Here is a 26,554-nt window from a genome sequence, read left to right as displayed (position 1 = left end):
TCACAAGACAGCATCCTACTTCATGTTGCTAGACTAAGGACAGGTCAAAATTCAATATTCGAAGTGTGGTTTCTCCTCATTATATATTAAATGTGTATCATCATGAAGTCAAACTATGCTAAAATTAAGGATCATTGATATACGGACCACAGTTTTTAAAATCTATTCATCCAGTGGTGAACACTTAGGTTGATTCTGTATCTTGGTTACTATCAGTAATGCTTCAAAAAACATGGGAATTCAACATCTCTTCAGTATGCTGATACCAGTTCCTTTGGGTATATATCCAGAAGTGGGGTTGCTGGATCATATAGTAATGAAATTTTTAGTTTTTTGGGGGAACCTCTATACTCTTTCCCCAAATGTCTATACTAATTTATAACACCACTAACAGAGTTTAAGCAGTAAGACTTAGGGTATCACTAAGTTGCTGAGGCTAGCTTTGAACTCAAGATCCTCCTACCTCAGCCTCCCAAGATGCTGGAATTACTAGTGTATCTACTGAGCCTGGTTAAGACTAATTTCTTGACCTGGGCTTTGGAAGTCTTTTTTAAGACATCCTTCTTTGGTTTCACAACTCTTCTTTCTTGGTAGTCTTGCATTGGTAACTGAATCTTTTCTTTTTCTTTTTTATTTTTCGATATATACATGGTGCATTTTGACATATTATACATACACAGAGTATGACTTAATCTGATTAGATCCCATTCTTGTGGTTGTACACGATGTGGAGTTTCACTGATCGTGTGTTCACGCATGAACATAGGAAAGTAATGTCTGATCCATTCCACTGTCTTCTTGCATTACAGTGGAATATAGAAGAAATCCAAAGGTTCCGGAATGCTCAGTGTTTGAGTCTTCGCACACTTAGTATAATAACCCAGTTCTTACGATGGCTCTCTAGCCTCTGACTGATTATTTTCAAGTTCAAACTTTAAGGATGGGCGTCTGCTGCTCTTTGTGCTCTTTGGGAACCTCCCTTAGGCTGGTAGCAGGAAGACAGACTTCAGCAATGCTTCCTCGCTATTGCCGCAGGCAGAAAATCACTGAGATTTAATATCATGGTGATATTTTTAACTTCTGGGTGTTCTTTTTAGTCCTTTTTCAAATATCATAGCTTAATCTTTTTTTCATAAGCATTATGTACTTTATTCATGCTTATCAGTTTTATCATGCTTCAAAACTTAATTTGTATTGTCTATAATTTTATTATTTGATATTTTGCTTTGTCTGTGACTCTTGATCATGGTGGCTGTGGTATGCTTTGTAACTTTGGATTATGAACTCAGGTTTGGTAAAGATTTATCTGAAAATCGTCTTTAGCTTGGTTGAAAATGTGACATTCAAATAGATCTTTCTCTTGCCTCTGCTAGGGACCTCAATTTAGAATTGTTCTGCTTTTTTTTAAGACTATTTTTTTTTTCTTTTTGTATTGGGAATTGAACCTAGGGGCACTTAACCACTGAGCCATATCCCCAGTCATTTTTTATATTTTATTTAGAGACAGGGTCTCACTAAGTTGCTTAGGGCCTCACTAAGTTGCTGAGGCTAGCTTTGAACTCAAGATCCTCCTGCCTCAGCCTCCCAAGCTGCTGGGATTATAAGTATATCCACTGAGCCTGGCTAATACTAATTTCTTGACTAGGCAAAACCTAGAGAATAAAAATTATGTAAATTCTAATATCAAGCTAGGTAAGATCAAAGGACACATTTTTTTCCACCTCAATCCCATTTCACCACAAACTAGTGATGTGCCACATAATATTTCAGTCATTGGTCAACCCCATATATGACAGTGATTCCATAAGATTATGGTGCCTAGAGACATCACAGTCATCTTAGTTTAATAAGTTCACTATATGATGCTTGTTCAATGACAAAACTGCCTGATAATTCACTTCTCAAAATCTATCTCCTTTGTTAAGTGATGCATGTCAATGGTTCTTCATTGATTTTTTGTGCTGATGGTCAGATTTTTCCTTTATTGAATGTACATCCCTTTGAAGGTGCTGACTTTATGTGGGAGGAGAGGAGAGGTTGGATCCTAATGTCGATTTTCTACTTCAAGAAAGCCCAAGACTTCATTTCCTGCACCACAATTTCTTCTAGCTAAATTAGTGAACCTCCATTAGACCACCAAGGCTTGAATTGTCAGCTTCCTCTTCTTTTTTGACCTTTGAAGCATTCTTGTATTTGAGAATAAGGGTTGGGAGAGTTCAGGTACACATTTTAAAGGATGCTTATTTGATCTTATGATGAATTCATAGGTATATTATATCATGAGGGCTTTTGTTGGGGGTGGATTTTGTTTTTGGAGGGGAATGTTTGGCAGATAGAAAGTTGTACCAGATATGTCTATGGTAAGTAAATAATTCCTGAACTCACAGATAAAGCTGAAGATGATCCATATATTTTAAAAGAAAGTTTCAGAAGAGAAGTTCTCAACACCAGACAGCATTGATAAAGGCAAGAATTTTAGGCCCCATTCAAGGTCAGTGAAAAGAAAAGGACATTGTGGGTGAATTGTTCCCTCTTATGGGCGTCAATACAATCTTCGTAGGGATCTGATTCTGCTATGATCACTATAGAAGAAAATGTGACATGCCCAAGAAATAGAAAAATTGCTTTTGGATGTCATTTCACTCTATTTATTGCTCCAAAAGAGTTAATCACATCCTAGGCAGGATTGAACTCCTAAGATTTTATTTGTTTATTTGCTTATGTATTCATTTACTTATTGTACCATCTTCTCTACAATCTCATATTTCTTATCAGCTTTCTCACAAAGTAAAATGCATATCTGGGGACAGTTGTTTTAAAAATCATGAATAAACATGAGTGTAAATCTGTTCCATATACTTTTAGAACAATCATAATAAAAATTCTCCACCCTTTCCCCTGACCCCTCATCTAAGATTCCATTTAGATAAAGAGTCTCTCTCTGGCTCTCACTACACTTCTCAGATATTCATGTAAGGACTTATTCTTGATTCTCTTGCTTTCTGAAGAGACTTCCCTTTTACTAACTTGGCCACCATCAGAAATAATCCCAAGCACTGGCCAGAATAAAACAATCAGTCAATTGGCAGTCAATTGAAGGTCATGCTGGGATTCTGTTCTATTACTTCAGCCCTCCTGAACTGTTTCTGGATCAGAAGGTAGGGAGGCATTACCTGTCATCCCTAGAAACAATATCTTGTCAGCCAGTGTTTACGAGTCCTTCCAGGTTGCTTCATGGAGAGAAAGATCATCCACACTTCATGTCAAAGAAGGTGAAAATATGGTTGCTAATAAATACTAATATATTTACATATACTTTGTGTCTTTAAAATATTTTAAAATATTCATTACATTTGGATATAATTGTAAAAAACATTTCTTGGGCATTATTGCTAAGAAAAGTGTATCCCTTCTTAGTTTATAAAAAGACTTATGAAAGATATTTTAAAAATTATTGACATGTTTATTCAACCTGAGTAATCAAGCATTTAGAAGGGAGAACTTGTAAATAAATCGAGATTCAGACCATGTTTAAGTTGATACGTAACATTTTAGAACCATCTTAAACTGGTTTGGACATCCACAAGACAGAAAGTAGATTTCCCATGATTTTCTATGAGTTCCTCAGAACTCTTTATTTTAGATAAAAATTCTTTTAAAAATATAATCAAAAGTCATTTCCTGGTAGAGCTTTGTTTAGTGTGTATCCACATATAATTTGCTATCTGGATTTCATATAAATTAAGTAAAAATCATAGAAATCCTTTGGCAATTCACTTGAATCTGGGTTGTGCCTCTTAGAAGTTTATAAAGTTTTTATGACCTGGGGCAAATTACTAAATCTCTGAAACTTGCCTCCAATCAAAAATGTGGCTAATCACATCCATATCTAATAATGGATGGGTCTAGGCACTAAGTCCAATCACACACATGAAAGTGCTCATAAAATAGAAAGTCAAGTGCTAGGTGGTGGCCCTCCCAGACACTCTGGGCAAGGGCATGTCTGTCTTGGTCCCTGCTGTATTTCTAAGACATAGCACAGAGGTTGACTCATAGGAGATGCTAATACAGACTTATTGAATGAATAATAACTGTTCTTTCCTGAGGATGATTCAGAGTGTATTGCTTACATCACACTCCGAACCATGAAGTCTCTCTCTCTTTCTCTCTCTTTTTTTTCTTTTGTTTTCTCATGAATAAAATTCAGTGGTTGGAATAAATTATCTACAAAGTTTCTTCCAAATGTGACATTCAGTGATTCCAGGAATCCTCCCTCTCAGAATGTGGGAATGTCATGTAACCTCACAGTTCTATTTAAGTGTCATATCTTCAAGTCAGAACAACCCAATTTTCAAAAACTGTTGAATTATCTGTCTACAAGAATCAAAGCAAAAGGATCATCTTGACTCAATCATTTAGTCAGTTTGGAAAAATTAAAAGACATTCACCAGTGAACGGTTAAGTGACAAGCACTCAGATTCATTTGTCTGTGTAGACAGTCTACTGAGTAATTCTTACTCCAATTACTAAACCCCGTAGCAAAGGAAAATTTCTCATCTGTGAATCATGATTCTAATAAAATCTCCAAGGGCTGGTGTAAATACTTTTAAAAACACTAGTGCTTATTATTTCATGAGAATTGTTGAGAAGATAAGGCATTGTTTATAGTTACAGCAATATATAGGAAAATTAAACCCTTACTCCCTTCTCCTAGTCGTACTCTGAGGCTGGGAATATTTGTCTTGATTAAGCATGATTCCAAAATGACGACTCAGAGTTCAAGGCCTCCCTTTCTATTGGAGAATAATGACCAAGGGGCAGATGCCAAAGTTTATATGGGCGGGTAGACTTTCCGAGACTCCAATTCAGATTTCGTTGTTTGTATTTCCTGATACTTGTTCGGCTGGTGTGGGACCTCCACCTGTAACACAGAGCCCCTAAACGTTTACAGATGGGTTGGTGAGGCTTGCCAGCCTGCTGCAGTAACTATTGTGAGCAATCTGGGTGAGCGGATATTGGTTGCATCTTTGTCATTTAATTATTTGAATTGGGTTTACGGGCAGTAATGTGATTCCTCTGGTCTGTGGAACTTAGGAAAGCCTGTGATGCTGTGAAACTAGGACTGGGTGGACTGCCTGGGGAAATCCAGAGCCCATGATTCAATTACAGGGGCTTTCACAGGGTCAGTCACTACTTGGAAATTACAAACTTAAGTTGAGTCCAGAAATAGTCAAAATGTTAAATTGACCATGCTGATCAGATATTAATCATGTCGTTACGTGGAGCTAGATAGCACCATGAAGGAATAGACCATGAGTTATTTTTTTCACCCAAGCGGTTCCTGACCACTCTTCACTTCTTCGAACAGCATAAAATGTGAATTTAATTTGACCCCCGAAAAATTGTCAAGTCAAAGAAGACAGGCTTTCAGGTGCCTTCGGTAAGCAAGTTGTCATCTGCCCCAAGTTCTCCAGCCAGGTGGGGCTGCCTTTCTCTCGTCCATTACTCAGGCTATCGCTTTCTCCTCTCATCTCAACTTCCCTCCGGCCTGTGCTGTCCCATGCTTCATCGGCTCACTTTGGACAGCTCTTGGACTTCTTCACCCTGCTAAGAATCACCCATATGAGGCTGGGGTTACCTGTGTTAGGGGCAGTGGGTATCATGATCCTAAGCTGGAACTTCTTATCTCTTTGCTTGAAACTCAGATTTTCTCCATTCTGTAGGGTCCCCTCTTTATTACTACTCTCTCTCTTGCTGTCCTGAAAAATTCACAATTATTCAACAATTTGATGCAGAGCAAGAACGCTCTCACTCCTCCACCTTCCTGGACATCTTGGGGATTTTTCCCACTTTCCAAAGATTTTTCCATCTTTGTTGCTTTTCCCACTGAGTATTGTGAAATTGAGGATTTCCTAAGAATTCTGCCTCCAGCTTCTAAAACCGCATTGTTGTTTCTCCTCATCAACCTCCCATCCTTTGTTTGATTTCCTACAGTAAATGCCCTCCTCAGAAACCCAGGAGCTTCATGCTCCCCCAGACCCCAGGGACATACAGCGTAGACCTGAGTGAGCTTCAAGTCTAGTCTTTCTCACTCTGCTCCATGATACTACTGGGCTCTATGACTACACATTTTCCAAAAGATTTCTTCTTAGCCAATCTGATACAGTAATACTGTGAATAAATCCCATTAAACTGATATTCCAGTGAGATGTTCCTAACTGAAACTGGCTTGCATTTCAATTGAAGACTTAATCCAAAGTCTTAATCAGATTATTGATCCTCAAATGGGAGCTGTTTCACTCTTACTCCAACCCCTCCCCTTCCATGGGGGACATTTGGCAATGTCTGGAGACATTTTTGTCAAAATTGGGGGCGAAGGGAGTTGCTTCAGGTATCTGGTAAGTAAAGACTAGGGTTGCTTCTGAACATCCTAACTGCACAAGACAACTCTCTTACACAATGCATGGGATAGTAGGGATATTTCATGGCCACATATTTTGGGGGAATATTCTTTGAAAAACACACAGAGACACATGAATCACCTCTTTTTCTGATTATCCAGGTAGATGTGGGAGTTTCTGAAAGGGAAGATGGTGTCCCAGAAGGACAGTGAGCAGCCTAACCATGGGCCACGTTGGGATGCTTAGAGTGCAGGACCTGCCTTTCTAAATTGGGTCATCCCCCAAACATAGCTTGCCAGGGAAGAGGAAAGGAGGATTGGATTGTCTGCTGAAGGAGAGTATATTTCCATTTCCTGAGCTTGTCTGTTTAAAATAAGCAACCTATGCATTCAGGATGCACAAATCTCCATAAAGGGGTCTTGTAGGTTTCTAATCAAGCCAAAAAAGAAATGACATTTGGGCCATGAGCAGATACCTGTAAGGAAAGCAATAATTCAGGGAAGTGACAGGAATACGTGAGCTGCTGTGGAGAGATGCTGAATTTACAAGCACTGGCATAGGATGCCAGCCTTGGGAGGGGGCCAGTACTCAGGTGGCACCCCCAGGAAAACACAGGGTGAAAATCTGGAATAATTCTCAATCCTGAATTTAAGACCTACCCATTCACTCACAAGAATAGTTATCAGTAAGGTAAGTCAATTCCTTCCCCTAAAAGTCCTGAAAGATATCTCTTGATGGAGTTATTTGAAGGGTAGGCCTGAGAAAAGACGAGGGAATAGTTCCCATAACCTACAGGGATTTCTTTTTACCAGAGGGTTTGGCAAGACTACCACGAGTTAAAAATAACAAAGTTAACACTAAAAATTCACTTTATTATGTTTTGATTTCACAGAAAATGTAGACTTGTAAATAACAATACTTCTTTGTACAATCTGCGTGACACTTTTATTAGCTTGTGGAAGTGGGAGGTTTGGTTAAACAGGAATCCATGTGAATATCAGGGAGACAAAAACAGTCAGGGCTGGAACAACTATGATTTAGAAAAATAATGATCATGTTGGGCTTTGCAAACCACCTGTCACCTTGCTGATCCCCAGAAAAATGTAAAGAACATGCTCATGGATGAGTGAAAATTTTCTCTGCTTAGGTAAGGAGGTCAAAATCAGTACACCTTAGCTGTCGGCTCACACCAGCAGATTGCTTTTCAGAAGTTCAGCACCCGCCTGACAAAAGCTGTTTACCAGTTTGGGAATTGGCGGGGTCTGTTTGTTCAGTACAACTCTTGCTCTTAAGACAAGGAAGCCCAGGTCCAAGTACAGTAAATAGACACAAAAGAAGTTTCTGGTCCACTGGATGCTTTTCTGAGTTTTTATTTTGAGAACGGGCAAGAGGGAGATAAATGTTTTTCATCTGAGTGAGACAACACTCGCCGCAGGCCAGCCTTTAATAACTGAGAAGTAATAACAAGATCTTGGCCCTCAAACACCATCAAGCACAGCGCGTGCATGGTCATGTCACCGCTTCTGACACAGCCTGCGTTAGGTCTCTCGCAGCCCACGGTGAGGCTCCTTGCTAAATTAATGGCCCCCCAACCCTCAATGCAAACACTCGCTGTGAAACTGGATTTTCTGACTTTAAAGTTACCGTTTTAGAAATGCCATGCCTGAGTCTTTTCAAGCTTTGTAATCATTCCGATAAAAGGGAATCTAGTTTTGACAATTTCAAAACACCTCTTGAAATTAACATTGGCCACCTCGAGCTGGGTTACACATGGGGATGGAGGATCTGAGTCATGGCTTGGGGCCCTGAGCCTGAGGAAGGAAGTGTTGGGCGGCAGGGACAGGGAAGCAACAGCAGGAAGCAGGGTGGGAAGGACCAGCAAGAGTGGAAAATACCACTGCCCGTGGTCACAGAGCGCTGCTGCTCCCTTGGCAAAAGCTACCTGTTCCCTCCCATCATCTGGTCCCACCCAGATCAAACTGCCATCTGGTGGGTTCTTCTCCAGTGTCTATTTCAACGGATAACACAGGAGAAGGGAGAGTAGCTACTATTCTGGGGGTCTCCAGGCCTCTCTCAATGTGCCTGGTACTGAGGGGGCACGGAGTTAGAGCAAGGTGGGACCATGGCACTGGGGGCTTCTATGCATGAGCTTGAACCATTCAAGGGGCTAAATTAGCCTCTTAAGGTAATACATGCACTTTTTCAGACAAGGGGCCATTCAGGATGCTGTAAAGGGAATGTACTTTGACAGAGACTGTTCTGAGAATATCAATCAGCACCACAAACCCAGTCAGTGAAGCAAATTTGTTGGAGACAGAAACTTAAATTCTAAGTCTCAGAGTCACATGCAGACTATAGAAAACTCTAGTGAACTAGTCAAGATCTATTGTAGAAACGTATTCAGATATCACGGAACACTAAGGGGTTATCTTGCATTTAGAAAACTTTGGTTTATAATAAGACTTTTGTTGGGAGGGAACTGGACCTGGATGGATTTTTCCCATCATTATTATTACTTTTTGTGGAGGTAATTTGTGCCGAACATTCCCTTCAAGGCCTCAAGTAATGAAGAATTTAGTGTATTTCAAAATTCTAGACTACCCATCCTCTACCAAGCCCTAAAGAAAATGAGTTTTAAATTTATCTTCATTACCTTAAAAATTTCTTTTAAATATAAATGTACTCTTTCAGAAGTAAAAGCAGATAAAAACATTTCACTGTCTTCTTACGCCCTTCTCAGTGAGGACCCCACTGACCCTTGCAAGCATGGCCACCGTCTCCCCTACGTACTGGGACAATCTATATCGATCAATTGGATGGATAGGCCTAGTTTCCTTGCTAATCAGCATGAGTGTCAGCATGAAAAGGAGATCAGATCTAAACATCCCAAGACTAAAAAGCACCAACCCATTGGAAGCTAAAGTTACTTGGAGTCCACTGAGTTAAGACTAGTTTTATTAAGTAGATAAAGTGCTTGGCCTTCTCAAATCCCCTTACAGTGTGGTTCCCTTGTGATGGATCACTGGGGTAGTGACTGACATTTGTGGAGATTCCTTCACTTCTCTTGGTTTCAGTTTCTTCAAACTGGGGGGAGCTGACATGTCCTCTAAGGTTCCCATCCCCCCATACTAAATATACCCATGGATTTATGATTTCACAGTTCATCTGGTAGCAAGAAGGGCTGATGGCTTTGGGACCCCATGAAAGTGCTCTGAAGACATTCATGCCATGCTTCAGTCCCTGAAGGCCAGGTGGCTGTCCCCTCTGTGTCAGAGCAGCTGCTGTCCTGCTCCACTCTTCCCACCCTCTGAATATATAGAATAAAAAGAGGAAAGAACAACTTGGGAGAAATTAGACAACCAACTTGGGGGCTTGGGAGTGAGGGAAAGGGAACAATTTCAGTCGCTTTTAAGAGGCTAGGAAGCAAATATTAATTATAACAAAGTAGTCCAGTAGGTTGTTTTCCATAAGTTTCCATCTAAATGTCCCACAGCAGGGATAGAAAAAACAAAGTCCAAGGTATGAAAGAATGAGCAAGCATCCATGATTTGACACCAGATACGTGTAAGGAAACATCCTGTTAGTTAACATAGCTCTTCAAAGAAATCATATTCCAAGCAAGAACCAAACTGCACCAAGCAATGAGAAACAGCTTTGTAGATTTCACCTTTCATTTAATATAAAAAATGGGACAGGCAACCTCTTAATTTTCTCTGAATGTCATCTTTTGGCTGATGGTAGAAGCCAACCACTATTTGCACATTGATGTTCCCATAATTACAGTGGAGTCCCTTAAATATAGTCTCCAACTTGTGATTTGTCTGCCATGTAATATAGTAGGGTTACTGACTTTACAGGCAAGGCTATGTGTCATTTGCTTTAGGCTACAGGATTATGTCATCTTGTAAGCATCAAATAAACACAATTAAAAGTGGCAGGTTTTGAAAATGCGCTTGAAGGGCAATGGGTACTAGCTGATGCTCCTCAGCATACGTGGCCAGCTTCTCCTGGGCATCTGGTAAAGACTGTCCTGGGCATGCCTTAGCTCTGGAAACCTCTCTGTCAGCATTTTGGTTCGATGGTCATGTCATCCCAGAAGTTTTTGTTCTCAAAGTTGTTTCAATTACAAAATTCCATGGGTCAGATGCATAAGACCAGATAGGAATTTTCCCTTTCTTTATCTGCACAAACACGTTTTCTGATATTCCACTCACTAAATTATTTCCCACCACATTCACCCACTAGATACAGAATATGACTGGATTGTCCAACTTCTTGTGAATTCCCTTCAGCTCCTAGTGAAGTTTCATTTGTAAATCTTTTTCTATATGGATGGGATAGTCATGTATAGCAATTACTTTCTGTGGATTTGGCTATTGTGAAGATTCCAAACACCACTGTACCAAAGGACACACATTCCCACCTTGTTACATCAGACATTAATATGGCAATAAATGCTTTGAAAAATATGCATTTTAAAACTGAAGTTTATTGAAAGCCATCCTTTCTTCAAGCAATTACCAATTACCCCTGGGGATGGTGACTGTGGATATTACTCCATCAGACAAAAGCTTTGCTTGGTCTTTTCAAGAATTAAAGTTAATTTGGTGGCATTTGATTCTAATTTTCCTCATTTCCCAGAGGGAAGTATGGAACCTCTTAGCTGTGAGCATTTGTTGGAAGACACAGAGAAAGGTACTTTGAGACACTCTTTGCCCCCTGACCAGCTGCTCAAAAAAGAAGAGTCTAGGTGACAGTAGTGTGGGCCCATTGCCCTCCCCTCTAAGAACCTGTCATGCCATTTCTGAAGAGAACTCACCAGGAGGAAAGGTGACCCCAGAATGCCGGAAGACAGAATAAGGTATACTTTATATCCTAGGGGCCCCAGCAAGGGAGAAAAGACTTCTGTGGAGACAAAGGCCACATGCCTTAGGAAATATCCCCCAGGAGACAACCCAGAGGTCCAGTGTCCTTGCAGAGCCAATGAAGTCCTTGCAGGAAGGAAGGTGGATGGTGAGGTCCTCTGGGGTCATGTAGAGGTCGTCCAGTCGGCATTCTTGGGAGCCTTGCACGTGTGCACGTCCAGGGCCTCCAGGCAGTCTTGACAGCGCACGGCGCAGCACCAGTGGAATTTACACTCACACTTGGTCATCCGGGTGATGCGGGAGGTGTCATAGCCTCTGCCGCAGCACATGACTTCACAGCTGTCCATGCCTCGGGAAGTCAGGTTGCACACGCGACCTGCTGTACCCAGGGAGCCTGGAAGACAAGCCAGGGAGGTATCATTGAAAGTGTTTGGGTAGATTATAATGTGCCTCAGGAGGAGAAGCAGCAGGAGATCCATTCTCCAGGACAATGCCCTGGCCGTACCTGACACAGCCTGTTGCTGTAACCTTCCCTATGGTTCCATGCAGTGCGTGTCCTTCCTTTGTGCAGCTGGAGGGAGCTTGCAGGGGCCAGGAGGACAGAGTCCAGGTAGGATGTACATGAAACTTTGGGTTTGCCTTGGGCAACCTGAATTTAGCTCTCCACTTTTGAGTTGAATGAACATTTTAGAGTATTTTTACTCAGGCTTGAACTGAAGCATCACTGGATAGGCAAAGCCAGATCCTGATTCCCTCTTCCTCAACCTCAAACCACAATAAAAGAAGCAGTGACCAAGGTTAGTTCTCTCCAAATTTGTAAGGGTATAGAATCTTTAAAGGGAGGAAAATCCATCTCCCCAGACCTGCTTACACTGGTTTATTGGAAAAAACTGGAATTCTGGTTGCTGGTGAGGAGGAGTAGGCATCATTTGCATGAAACCCTGGGGACAGAGGGTCAGCCCTGCCTGGTTTATCTCCCCTATCCTGGGCAATCAAGCAGACCACAAGACCTGTGGGAGGCACCTGTTGAGGTCAAGAATCATGGTCTTCACAGAACAAAACTGCCGTCAAAAACCTGTTAGATATTACTAGTGGAAAGTCATCTCAGTTAATCAGGGTGATGTTTGCTAAATGGTAATCTATATTTATGTATTCTCTTTCCTGGGGAGACATGTAGAAATCTTTTACAAGAGCATTATCAAAAAGCGGAACCAAGCATAGTGGACATTCTTGGAGCGTTTTCTCAGCTAATAATGACCCTTTCTACTTCTTTCACTGAGCTCAGCACCCAGCAGCTATGTTGTACGTTACCCTGCTCACTGGCATTGGATGAGTGGACCAAAGGTGTGTATCTCAGCTGACTCATGTTTGACCAATCAGGCAGATTTCTGTGGAGATGTGACTTTGACAGACAGTCACTGTCTCCAGGTATAAACTCAGCCACCATTGGCAGTCATGTTCTGAGGTCTGTGAACTAGCAGATTCAGAAAAAGATAGGAATGAAGTGAACGCACAGAGATAGCAAAGGTAAGACAAGGAAAGAGTCACTTCCTGAAGCTAGACTATTTTCTGGTTCTGCTTCCATTTTTCTGGAGGCCCAGTTGGATCCAATCTTTGAGTTCCTAGAGACTCTGTATTCTAATAATTTTTCCCTTTTAGCTTAAACTGCTCCCATTTCTACTACTTGCAATTGACAATGTTAAATAACTGACAAACTGGAGAAGCCAAACTCCTTATTGAAACAGACAAACAAACAAATATCAGGATGAAAACATGGTGATTTAGCTTGTTTTCAGTTCCTCCATTATTGAACGAGGAATGTCTCCCTCTTCATAATTTGTACAGTGCCTCGTGACACTCTGTTTATCACAGACTGTGCTGTGTTAAAATTATCTACATAAATGTCATGTTGCCCTGCCTGTCCAGAATGACCAGGGAAGCAGCAGGGTTCAAGCAGGCCATGGGGTCAAAAAGAGCAGGGTGGGGGAAGAACGACTCTGCATGATCAGCCGCTGAGAGCAGGAAGACAGGCAGAGGAATTTCATGAGGACAGGAAGGATGGCAGAGGGCCGGGCTGGGGTGGAGGGTGGGTCAGCCAGGGGTGGCCGCAAGCCTGCATCATGCTGAAGAAGCAAAGGGTTAGAAGAGGCAGCAGCTGGGCCTGGATTCGGGGCAACCATCAGGACGATCCTCAAAATCACTGATTGTGCAAAAAGAACTCATTGCCAAACGCTGCCTCTCAACAGCACACCCATTATTTCATTCAATAAACATTTAGTGAACACAAACATGTGTAAGATGCTGTGTTGGCTGCCTGGGGTTTTGTGGGGAGGGAGGGAATAAAATAAATAGGACCCAGTTCTTATTTTCAGGGGATTTACAACATAGTGCAAGATAAATGTGCAGGGAGAGATGCTTCTACCACATTTGGATAATTGTTTCATTTGCTCAGGGCCTACTGAAAACCACAGCAGAGTTATATGCAAAGTACCATGAAAACAAAGCTCTAAGACAGTACAGTGAAGTTAATTAGAGAAAGGACAATTCAGAGTTCAGTCCTAGAGCTAATATGCATCCACTGTGTGATCATGGACAAGTTACTTAATCTCATTAAGCTTCAGTTTCCTCACATGCAAAATTGGGATAAAAGCAGTTCCTTCCTCAAAGGGCTTATGTGGGGATGAAATAAGATAATGTGTGACTGCACCTGGCATAATAAATACTCAATATTTGTTAACCATCCAATCACTTAGCAAGTGTTTATTGAGCACCTAGTATGTGCTAGGCAGAGTTTGGGGAGTTTGGGATTTATAATTGAACAAAGAAAAGAGCTTCCCAAAGAAACGTATGCTCGAGGGGTCATGAGCCAAGCATGTAATATTAATGATATTTCTTGGTATTATTAGAAGAAAACAGGACCAGAAAAAGGGTCCTCAACTACTTGGTTTTACAGAGAAGGTGGCATTAGAGGCAGGATGTAGAGGATAAAATTTGCAGGGAACAAACAAGGTGAAAGGCATCCCAGAATAAGAGAGAGTGTCCTAGAGGAAATTCCAACAGCAAGTTCTCAAGAGTGCAGATTCAAGGGCAAGTTCATTAGAGTGCCAAGGAACAGGATACTTCTTAGGCAAAGAGTACAGAAAAGGAGACTAGAGCATCAGCAAGTTCATGTCTTGCTACAGCTTCGATTTTACTCCTCGGTGGTGACAAGCTAAGTCTAGACTTTTAATCAAGGAAAAACCTACCAGAATGGTAAGTCTGGAAGCATGGATTGGGGCAGGGAGGTAAGGCTTAAAGCTATGTAACAGTATAGGCAAGACACAAGGAGTGGGGACAGAAATAGGACCAGTACACGATGGGCCACAGAATCACCAGAACTTGGTGATTTACTGAATTGTGGGGCAGGGGGTAGGGTAGAGGGGTCAAGTAGGAATACTGGAAACTGGCTCCACAGCAAGAGGTGACTGGTGCCCTTGGGTGAGAGCAGTTTTAATGGATGATACGGATAATGCTGTGGTAGAAGAGGGAATGGGAGGAGAGAACATGGGAAGAGAGTGTGTGGACAAAGTGTTCAAGAAACTTGATAATGAAGTGGATGAAAAAGGGCACAGCTGAGGATTCAAGGTTGTTTCAGGCCCTTACTTTTTTTGTGGCCTGTTACACAGCAACAGACATCCGACACAAGGTTTTCATTTTAGACGAGGTTTTCACATGAAGAACAAAAATGGGCAAAACTAGTCAAAGATATTCAAAGTCAGGGTAGCGATTTCCCTCAGGGTAGAGAAAAGGAGCATGAGGGAGGCTTCTAGAATACTGGGCCTCTTCCAGTCCTTGATCTGGACGTACCTTGTGGATTGTTCATTTGAGAAAATGTGCGTGTGCAGTGTGTGCACATCTCTGCGCCTGTGGTCTATCTCATTATCTAGTTAAGAAGAAGGTGGCAGAGGAAGAGAAGGGAGGAGGAGAAGGAAGAGGAGGAGGGTCGCATGTGCCAAGGCCAGGAAAGCAGCAAAGCTCTGTGAAACAAGTGAGAAGAAAGGGATTCCCCAGGCCAGAATTCGGGGAGAGAAGTGCTAATTAAGATGGAGGGGTGAGCAGAGGCTCACTGTGAACGGCCTTGAGTAATGTCAAAGGGTTCAAACGTCAACCTGAGGGCCAAGGAATCCTACTGAAGGTTTTAACACAAAGGGAAACACTATATGATCTGTGTTTCAGAAAGATCATCAGCATGCTGGGACTGAGTGGAATGAAGCAGGCCAGACTCGGGACAGGGACCCATCAAGTGCTCTGGCTTGAGGCAGCCTGGCTTGAAATGGTAATAGTGTGATGGGAGAGGTTAGTGGACAACAGAAGCTGAGGAGGCAGGACCAGCAAGACGTGCTGACTGACAGATGGATGGGGGAGAGGACTAGAGGCATCAGGAGAGACTTTAAGGTTCTGGCTTGGGTGACCATCCTGATGCTGGGAATTCCCCAAGGTGGGAAATGGCTGGAAGGAACAAACTTTGAGAAAAGATAATGAGTTTAGAAGTTTTCAGCATGCTGAGATTGCTACCTGTGTTATCAGGTAGAAATGTTCACTGAAAACCCTCTCTGGGACTCAAGAGAGGTTGGGATGGAGTTGTGGATTTGGAAATCGATATCTAGAGGTGGTAACTGAAGATGTGAGGGAGCCCCCAACAGATGAAAAAATACTTTCACTTGGCATTGCAGAGGTGAGTCTGAATTTCTAACTTTTCATGTTTTCTTAATAAGCCCTGCCCACCACTAAACATTCTTCACTTCCACTGATCTGCATTATCAAAATATGAGCATATTACCATACGTCAGAATCCTTTATCCCCTTTGGGACTGTGAGGCTTAGGGGGGTAGGGGCTCAGGGGTCTTGTTCCTGAATCCACAGTGACTCAAAGCCTAAGGAAGTCTGAGTGGTATGCTAACTCAGTCTTGTGTAATGCGCATGGGTTCCCCAAATGCAGGAAACTGGCCTGGACTCTAAACAGAGGGATTGCTCAGTGAAGTGACCTCAACCCCATCAGAACTCAGAGAGTGATGGACACAGCAATAACCACTGAAACCAGCTTAAGTTAAAAGTGGTTTCAGTAAAGGAAACAAATACTGGCAATGAGATGTCTCAGTGTTCAGTGCTCAGCTAGAAAATGCAGGGAAACACAGGGAATCTGGACATGCCAGTCTCCACTGGCTGCCCACACAGGGTATAATGAGGGCCCAGGAGAAGCAAGATGAGAAAGGGTTTTTGAGGAGTGAGAGCCACTGATGTGGGAACAAGGGTGAAGCTGCAGCCTGGAGTCTTAATGGGCCCCCCTGAGATATCAGGATACCAGGGAATGGGCTGAGGGGGAGGGGAAGGGCATCTATGAAGTAGGAGAGCAGGAGGCTGCCTGGCGACAGACTACAAATTGGCCCTGCTTTAGGATTTGGATCTCGTTAGATCTAATGACAAACTATAGGGCAGAAGGGCAGTTTGGATGCTTGCTGCCATTCTAGCAGAACATAGATCCATTTCATCAGAACTCTGAAAAGAGCATTTCCAGAGTGCAGAATCTATATAAAATTTGCTTGTACTGGTTTCCTTTAATGGAATCATAACAAAGACTCATTATCATTGATAGCAGCAGGTCTTATCAACACTGTCTTACTAACCTCCTCTCAGTCAGAGAGCTTCACCATTATGCTTAAAATAAAAGATATGGATGAAAATTGTGTGTGTGTGTGTGTGTGTGTGTGTGTGTGTGTGTGTGTTTGCGTGCGCACGCGGTAAAAGGGAGCCACTGAGTTTTATGATGTGCCTACTGGTTTGATTCCAAATATTTGGGACATAGGATTTTAGATATCACCCCAAATAATATAACAACATATATTTAATGAGTCACTCACATGCCTGTTTGGGCCATGATGGGAATCACAGGAGATAAAAAGCCAGCCATACCTAACTGCCATAAGCCTGGAAGGGCAAGTTTTCATATTTTCAGAACTGAGTAGGGTGGAAGTGCAGCCTTTCCTTTCTGCCCTTTTTTCTTCCTTCATTCTCCTTCTTTTAAATTATTCCCTCTTTATTTCCCTTTATACACCATTTTTTCTTTTTGTTTCCAATTAGAGATCCAAAATGTCTGGAGCATTGCATGTGCCAGGGCCATTTTGCCTGCACTATCCCATTGCTTTGACTGTGAACTTATGCCCCCACTGGAGACCTGCTGGGGACAGAGCCCAACCCCCAGACACAAAGTGCTATGCTCTGGGCTCGGACTCCTGCCCCCTTGTTATCTTCACCCCAAATGATTGTTGAGATCTTCTATCGAAACTCAGTGTCCAGATCCAGGCAAATCTGCCAGGTTTGCCAGTGCCTCGGCCAGGGGACGGAGCTGCTCCTGACCAAATATGTGTTTTTCCCCCCCATCTGTACTGTCCTTATCCTGACTCACTCAAGAGCTCACACGGGCACCAGGGAAAAGAGAAGAAGAGTCCGAGTTTCTAAATCACGTATGTTAGGACCACATAACATACTTTGGTGAGGCAGTGCTGAGGGAGCTTTATAGAACCTAGCATCCCATCCCCAGAGCTATAAAATTAATAATGGAGTCAGGGTTCCCAGTGTAAAAACATTTCTGTCTCCACCAACATGCATCTTCCTGACAGCAGAGGAGGAACAGAGGGCTTTGGCTAATAGTTCCCAGACCCATACCTCTGGGACCTGGAGGAAGGGCGCTCTAGTGTGTGTTCTCTCTCTCTGGATAGGCCCATGTCTTTGGAAATTCCTGCCACTCAGGCTGACAGAGGCCCATATGTTGACCATTAGGGCATAAAGCAAGATTCACTTAAGCCTGTCATCCAATAGGCTGTTTCTCCTCTGGTTGACTTACACATTGTCAGTAATGACACAGATTTATTGAGGGAACAAAGGAATGTTACTGAGCAAATGTTAGAGACCGCACATTCATCTACTTGCAAGGTTTGCCCTTCCACACATTAAGGATTGCACAGCTAATGCTACTTAGGGAAGACCATATCTGCATTTATCTCAGATGATTTTATTCAAGATTTTCATGATGTGAAAAGTTTGGCACAGGAAACCCATGTTCCATTAAATTAGCAAATCTTATGATAGACTTAACGCTATGGCTAGACTTTGTGAGACTTTCCATAGCTGGTATTCCTACCCTACCCACAGTTAATACCTGTCCCACCTATACCTTCTAAGCAGGCCAGGCCAACTCCTCACTGTCCCACTGAAGGGACCATGAAGACTTTCTACCTAGGGGTTACTCTAATTTCCTGCACTGGCTTTCCTCACCCTCCTTTTCCTGGAAAGTCTTCAGGATTCAGGCCTACTGAAGTGTCTTCCATTGGGCACCCCTGTCTACTTCAAGTTCCACCAACCTCCTTCACAAGGCCTGCAATGCATATCATGCAACTGAGCTCAGATACTGGCTTGAAATGTTTGGTTATTTCTCATGCATCTTGTCTCCCCAAGGACAATGGCTAGATCTTATCCTTTCTTTTACATACTGCGTAGTGCTCAGGTGGTTAACAAATATTTGTTGATTTATTAAATTAAAACAATTTCTTAAAAATTCTAGAGCAGTCTGCAGCCCTTGCCCAGTGCGGGTACCTTCTCTAAAGAGTGACTGCCCAGTCCTCAGGGCAATCAGTTAAACTGTGTCTCTTCAAATGACTTTTCTGGGTAGATAGAGGACACAAAAGAAATGTGGCATGTTTTTAAACCATAGAAATTCAAAAGAATAACCTAAGGGAGTTTGTGAACTCAAGTTAAGTTTCTATTATTGCGAGCAGAGTAAAATGAATTAAAATTCATTTAGATTGAAACACAAGAACATTAGAAACCACTAGACAAAGTACTTTATCTTAAGAGACACAGAGAAGTTCATTTGTCCATGGCTACCCTATTACTAATCAGTAGAAATAGCAATGATTAGCAATTTGTAGCAACACAGTCTCCTAATCCATAATGCTGGGCTCCTTCCCTAATATAGTAAAATTTACCTAAATTTAAACAAGAGATTTACCAGTACAAAATGGATTTCATGGAGAAAGCCTAAATGAAGTAATCAAATTATTTATTTAATGTATTTTAATATCATCCATTTGTTTGTAACACATTAATGTGGTAATTAGAAATTAGTTTTCTCCTAGCCCTTCTATCCCCACACCACATCTATCTGGTAAATTCTTCATTGTTAGTAGTTAAAATTAGGTCAAAGGATTAGAAATAAGAAAATGAACATTTCATTTTATTAAAATGAAAATTTATTTTTTCAATTTTCCCAAATTTAATTTGATTGCTACTATCAATTAATTCAAAATAAGGTATGTGTTCATATGTAGAGTAATTCTACTAAGTATTTATATTTTGAAAGAGAACACAATTTTATAGATCATCCCCATGACATAAAATAGCATGGACATAAAAACTATTTTTGCTTATTTTAACAATAAAATCAGATGAACTACCCAGTGATCCCACTGATAGTAGTAAATAAGAGTAAAATAACTGAGTATCTGGTGGCCACTAAAAGCAGTAGGCACAGTTTGCTGCTGGGTTTATTTGTGACCTTTATTCTCATCTGGGGAAATGGCTAGCAAGCATCTGAAGCTCTGTCAATGCATACTAATGCACTTGAATATGAGGGAAAATTTTCATTTAACACTTGAGTATACATGAGAAGTTTTATAATTTGTGTCAGAAGGTAATCAGTAGTGAGAAGACATGCTTCATAATTCCCTATAAAGAAACCAAGCCATCTTTAGCCTATGAAGCTGCACCAACATACCTAAGAATCCAGCTAATCTAAGTGAAGTGTTTTATGTTGTTTATAACTTGCCATTCCTTCAATTCAATGCTAGGTATTGGAGATACAGTAAATAAGACAGAGTTCTGGTCATAATGGAATCACAGTGGAATCCAGTGGGGCAGAGAGGTAACTAATTAACTAAACACTGTGGCACATGCTATGAATGAAAGAACAGAGTTTGAGGTCTGTTTGGCCAAAGGGTTGGCAGTGAGATGGAGAAATGGATGGGACCTGCATATATTTTAAGGGGTCCTGATGATAGACAGGTGATGGAGGCAAGAGAGAAAGGGGCTTAAGCCAATAATCTGCAGGTTTGTGGCTTGACCACCAGAGTAGATGGTATTGCCATTTTCTGAGAAGGGAAAGAGTGGGGGAAAATAAGTTTCAAAAGTTGGGCAAATCAGGAGTTCAGTTTTGAACAGAAGCCAGTTGATGTAAGAGTGAGAAATTTTAAGCAAAGCTGTTGATGAGGGAAATGGATACAGGGTGAGGCTACAAGACCCAGATGAGGACAAGGATAGCAACAGGAATAGAGAAGCCCATGCCAGAAGAAAGTACACACAGAGGGAGTGTGCTCTCTTCCTGAGCTCTGCAAAATCTGCCAAATGTGGATGTATAAAAGGAGAAATTAGACACTGAGATTGAGGAAGGCCAACTATTGGAGATGGAGGAAAATCAGAAGAATGTATTGTTATTAAGGTGAAGAAAACAGTGTTTGAAGGAGGGAAAGATAATTGTATCGTAGCCACTTAGGAGTTTGAAAAGAAGGTTACAGGACAGTAATTTTAGTATTAACTAAACAACAACCAAAAATTACCTATGAAAATGGTGACTTATGAGCCTCACCAAAATATTTTTTCACCAAGTGCTCTTCTGATCTGTTTTAGCACCTTTTAGATATCAACTCAATAATTTCTGTAAGTTTTAAATCAGAAAGAGATATATAACTTAATCTTTATGTTGTTAAATGGCAACTCCAAGGTGAGACCATGTACAGAGTAATGGACAAAGAACTGAAGACTAAGAAACACCCCTTTCTATCCAGCTTAAGAATTCTTTACCATCCAGAATGTGTCTTTTTACCTGAATGCTGCCTGGCTTGTCTACAAGAACCAGGAGATCAATGAAGCCATGAGGGCAAGAATCTGCCATCCCCCTCTTTGCATTTCTGAGGTTTCTGTGTTTGGCACACGGAAAATCTCAATAAATATGTGTTCTGTGAAGAACAAGGGATCCACAATGTAGTGGTGCAAATTGTATATATTATTATCTAAGTAGGGTCCACTCCTAACACATCGTTCTCCTGCTTTTAATCAGTTCATGAGACACAATCTGCATTGACAAGTTTTTGCACACCAGGCTGCACTATGAGGCACATGAAGAACACCAGTTTTTGAACACCATGATTGGGACTGGGTTCCCACGACTTTGAGTTCTGTTTGCCAAACATAATTAATGTAGGAAAAAACAGTGATACTTGAGAGCTTACACCATCCACAGCCTGCAGCTGTCAGCCAGGTATCAGGTTTTCAGCAGGCAACAAGTTGCACACCTGCTGAGCTCCATGTGTTTTTGAACTTGACTGGAGAAGAAGTGGAGTATTGCTTGTTTCCTACAGTTGGAGAGGAGACCTCAGGGTGACCTCTGGCCCAGGTCAGGGTTTTACATCATAAACAGTGAAAGTGGCCTGTGATTAGGTACAGACGCTTTCTGTGAGAGGACAGCAGCATTCCTTAGTTAGAGATGCACCTATCTCTAACTGAAGGGTTTCTTTGATTTACAGATGCCTGGGGCAATAACCAGAGTAGATAACTACACTCCTCCCAGAAAGCCCTGCTTCTCAGACCTAGCCTCCAATTTGGCCTGCAAAATGTCACATGTACAGCATCACTTGGTTGTTCCCATTCTTCAAATCTGGATTGTGTGAAGGAATCTTCACTTTCTTCAACTGAAGACTAGGGGGAATGGCTTGTTGTTATGGCCATATATTCTTTGGTATTTATTTGTTCATTTACTTATTTATTTTTGCTTACTGTTTTTTGGAACAATTAAAGACACTAACAATCTTAAAAACTTGAAGGGCTTCTAATTGAAAAGAATTTCGAGGCAACTCAAGCTAACATGGGTGCTTAATTCTGGTCACTTTTGACCTCAGTACTTTATGGGCACCGCTCCTTATTCAATTCTCATATCCTCATGCTGCCTCTTTATTATAGAGGACCTCTGCCCTTATCTACCACCACCCACATTTCTGAAGGGAAGTGGTAGAACAAGAAAGGTATGGATTTTTGTTTTGATTTTTATTTATTTTGTTTTGTTCATCACTTATAGACCATATGATCTTGGGCAAGTGAAATAACTTTTTGGAGACTCATGCATTTTCCTTCTCTGAAAATGGAAGAGATTGCTGTGAGGAGTCAGGGATATGCATGTCAGGCGTGTCGTGCAGACCCAACTCTGAGTGGGTACTGAACCTGTGCTCCCAGCATGGCTTCCCAGTGAGGTCTGGGCTCAACACAAACACACCAGGGTCTCCATTCTGCCATGCTTCTCCCTAGTCCTGGTATTATTTTAGGACTTCAAGCTAATTCCAGGGAAAGCTTTAATGACAAAAATCATTTTAATGAATGACTTGCAGTGCAAGAGGGTTCCTGTACATGGAGGACACGAATGCAAAAGAATGACCCTCTTATAATGGATGAGTCAGGGTAGGGGCATTTGGGAGTTGATGTTTATTTAGAGCTCTTCAAATAAAGAAAAATTTACCCCCTTTTAAGAGATTGGGTACTCCAATAAAATAGAATGTTAACTCAACTTCTTCCCTAATACTTAGGGGCAAACTACCTAAATCATTGATTTTTTCAAACTTGGATGTGCTTAAGTATGAAGAGCATGGAGAAGCTCAGGAACAGCTCCTGATTCATGAGTTTCTCAATAGACACCCCCCATTATGGAAAATAGTGGAGTAGATCTGAAGACTATCCACTTTAGCCATGGCACAAGCCTAATCTACAAAGCAAGCCTTCTCACGTCTGCCCATGAGTGACTTTGAGCAGGAAGCAGTTGCCGACTAGCAAGAGTAAAACCAATCAGTTCCAAATATGGATGCCTTGACAATATCCAACCTGCTTACCACCACAGATCTTCTAGTGGGAGCAAGTAGAAAGAGCCCAAGAAGTTGGATATTAAATATGCATGATTTAAAAAATAAATAAAACCAAAAAGCAAAACAAAGATTACAGCAAAGTGAAATGGGTGATATAAAATAAAATGTAGGGAAGGGTGAATAACAATTTAAAAAGATAAAATTTTTAAAAGTTGTATATTACTTGATGTTAAATTTTACTGCAAACCTTTGACCTGTTTTGGAGCCTGACATCTCATAAGGTAACCCATTTTGAACATGTGAGAGTTCCATTTACTAGAAAATAGATCCTTCCTAATACAATTGTAGTGCAGGGCAGAGGGTACTCAGTGTGTGCCGCACAACATGCTCACACATGCGGCGTGGTTCCTTAATATAGACTGACTACATGTCAGCACTGACCCAACACCTTTGTTTCACAGAAAGAGAAGGCTCCCACATCCACTGTGAGCTAGAACCAGGTCTCGCAATTCTGGTCTCATAGGTCTCACAATTCTTTGTCACATTTCTTTGCCCAAAACAACAGAGGTTAGAAGCTACTTCAGGATGATTCCATACCAGAAACTTCTTTAAAACTGTGTTGACCAGCTTGCTAGTGCACATGCCACAGAAGTTTATACCAGCCAGAATGAGGTCTCATCTTTAGAAGGCCATCAGTTACACAACCAAACACCAGGTCCTGAGCAGACAAATGAGTTGAGGCTTTCTCAGAGAACATCTGCATCTCATACCTGCGGCTATTTGTACTAGACTCCAAATGTGAACAATGGAAAAAATATTATTTTAACAAACTGGACTTTTCCCTCCATGATATGAAACATTCTGAATCATCTTTTTACTAGAACTATCTGTGGTCAACAGAATTAAAAAGAAACATTGCAAGGTTCGCATAGATGACTTTTTTCCTTGGCCTCTGCTGAAAAAGGTATTAATTAAATTTAGTTCAGATAATTTACAAATAATCCAGGAGTCTTTCTGGAGATCTGATCCAGTATATTAGAGCTGGTTAATTAAGGGGAAGAAGAAGAAGGAGATGGGAAATAAGGAGGAGGAAGAGGAGGAAAAAGGAGGAAGAAAAGCAGAACAGGGTGGCTCCTGGTTACAACACCAACCTCGGACTAAAGAATTCAATTCTTTTCAAGTCAGAGAAGCACATTTAGTGTCTAAGATAGAAGAAAAATAAAAGAGTTAATAAATGACCTCACTTTCCTCAGAAAGTCCCTGCAACTATGTGTCCTATGCCTAATGTGGCTGGAGGCAGAGAGAAATGGTAGAAAGGACACAGACTGTCCCTGCTCTGCTTCTTACTAACTACGAATCATTGGACAAAATTCTTAACCTCTTGGAGTTTCAGTTTCCTCTCCCATAAAATGGGATAATAACAAAATATTACAGATACCCTGTGAGAATGGCATGCAGTGGGTACTGCTGACATGTTTGCTATTTTAAGATCAACAAACAGAATTTTCTTCTGATACAAGGAATAGAGCAAAGTGTGCAAGAATAATTTAGTTACTTGAAGAGGTAGCAAGGATTAGATGCAGAATCACCTCTGTGGGAAAAAGAAAATCTGGCCCTTATTTCACTGAATATCCAGTAAACAAATACTCATCAAGTATAACTTCAATCCAAAATACCAAAAAAGATGTGTTGGAAGCAGGCATGTCCTCTGATATGAGGTTTTGCTTTGCAAGGTCTTTCTACATAGAAGATAGGTGGGGCACATATGTGGTTTCAGGGTCAAAGCACAGCCTGGGGCCAGACATCTGTCCTCTCTATCCATGAGATTGTGAGCCTGTCATTCATCTTTCTTATCAGTACAATGGGCATGATGATATCTAGGGCTGCTTATCTGACTTGAAAAACTAAGTTGTGAATTTGGTTCTTAGTGTCGACTATCTAGGAGTGTCCCTCTTTTTATCCATTTTTTTTCCAGTAACAAGTTCCAATGCACTGATGTCACAGGGCTGCTCCACAGATTCAATAGGACCATGCATGCAATCATCTTAACCCAGTAATCAGCACACAGTATTCGAGTCACAGGAACTAAAATGATCAAGATATCATTATTCCCATGTCCTGTTCAAGGAAGCAGAGGTTAAACACCTAGTTATAGGCAGACCCTGAGGACAATTCTGTATCAAAGCACGGGTTTCATAGTGATTTGGCTGAAAGTTTAGCCTGACAGGTAGGATGACTTGTTAGAGGTCCTGAAGCACGTCTGGAATGCAGTGGGGCATAGCATCTGGTCCTTGTGTTCAACAGTCATTAATCCATAGGCTGCATGTACAAACCTGCTCCCACGCTGTAGAGAGGTAGCTCACAAGCCGAAGAAAATTCAACCACTCTAGGGCAAAAAAGAGGCGTGGGTTTTCTTGTGCTACTCCCAGGTAACCTTGCCTCTTGACCAATCTAACCTTAGATTAGACGGCCATCTGTGCCATCTTATTGGTTCTGTTACAATTATTTTGGAATGAAAAGCAATCTCAGAATTCAGAGCATTTTTTTCCCTGATACTGAAACTCTTTGCTTTCTACCAAGAAATTGACTTGAGCCAAAGTGGGCTGTGGACTCCCATCACCTCCTATCAACTTAGGCTTCTTTGACTCACTCTTATTTGACTCTAGAGTCTTTGCAAAGAAGGAGCTACGCCTGGATGGAGTTCAGTGTTAATCACGGGGGTGAGAGGTGGAGAATGCACACATATAAAACCAGACAGGTGGGACAGCTGTGATGCTGAAGCTGATGGAGTCACTCTTCAAATGAGTTCAAGATGGAGAAGGTGCCATCCTTTAGGAAGGGTGTGGTTTTAATAAATGAGGTCCCTCTTAGACAGCCCTTACATACTGCCCACTTACGGTCAAGAGATGTGGATAAATTTCTTGCTTTTTAGTTGCTAGCAACTTCTAAGCAGATTGAAAAGAGCAAGGGAATGTGAAATGGGGCAGACTTTAGAAGAGGCTAAATTTAAAGGCTTTTCCCATAGTCGCAAGGTGGGAGTTGTAAGGGGGGAGGGGAGATTCTTTGCAAAACTACTGAAGCTTGAGGATCACATGAAAGATGCTGGGTTGCCGCACCTAACGCACCTTAGACTACTAACTAGAATTTTGCCCAGGATGAAGAATTTTGTTAATCTGCATACTTTGACTTTTTGCCATGTACATTCTTGTTGGATTCTCATTTCTCCAGAATTTGCACATTATTTACATGTTTCTCGAGTCCCTTGGGAGAGTTTTCTGTGCATTTTCAACAGGAATTTTAAAGAACATGAACTTGGAACCTGAAGGCAGCAGGCTGAAATGGCAGCCTAAAA

At 41.4% G+C, this 26,554-nt stretch overlaps 1 protein-coding gene across 1 annotated transcript in view; it reads right to left on the bottom strand.

Annotated features, from left to right (window-relative positions):
* Positions 1-7,331: 7,331 nt before the first annotated feature.
* Positions 7,332-26,554, bottom strand: part of Wnt2 (Wnt family member 2) — a 44,764-nt gene continuing 25,541 nt past the window's right edge. Inside the window, exon 5 of the mRNA XM_047559877.1 lies at positions 7,332-11,660. Within this exon, the coding sequence (XP_047415833.1) occupies positions 11,431-11,660 (230 nt within the window). The 3' untranslated portion in view covers positions 7,332-11,430. The remainder of the gene's footprint in view (positions 11,661-26,554) is intronic.

This window comes from Sciurus carolinensis, chromosome 8 (genome assembly GCF_902686445.1).
Source record: "Sciurus carolinensis chromosome 8, mSciCar1.2, whole genome shotgun sequence".
Taxonomy (NCBI): domain Eukaryota; kingdom Metazoa; phylum Chordata; class Mammalia; order Rodentia; family Sciuridae; genus Sciurus; species Sciurus carolinensis.
This window is presented reverse-complemented; position numbering and strand designations above follow the sequence as displayed.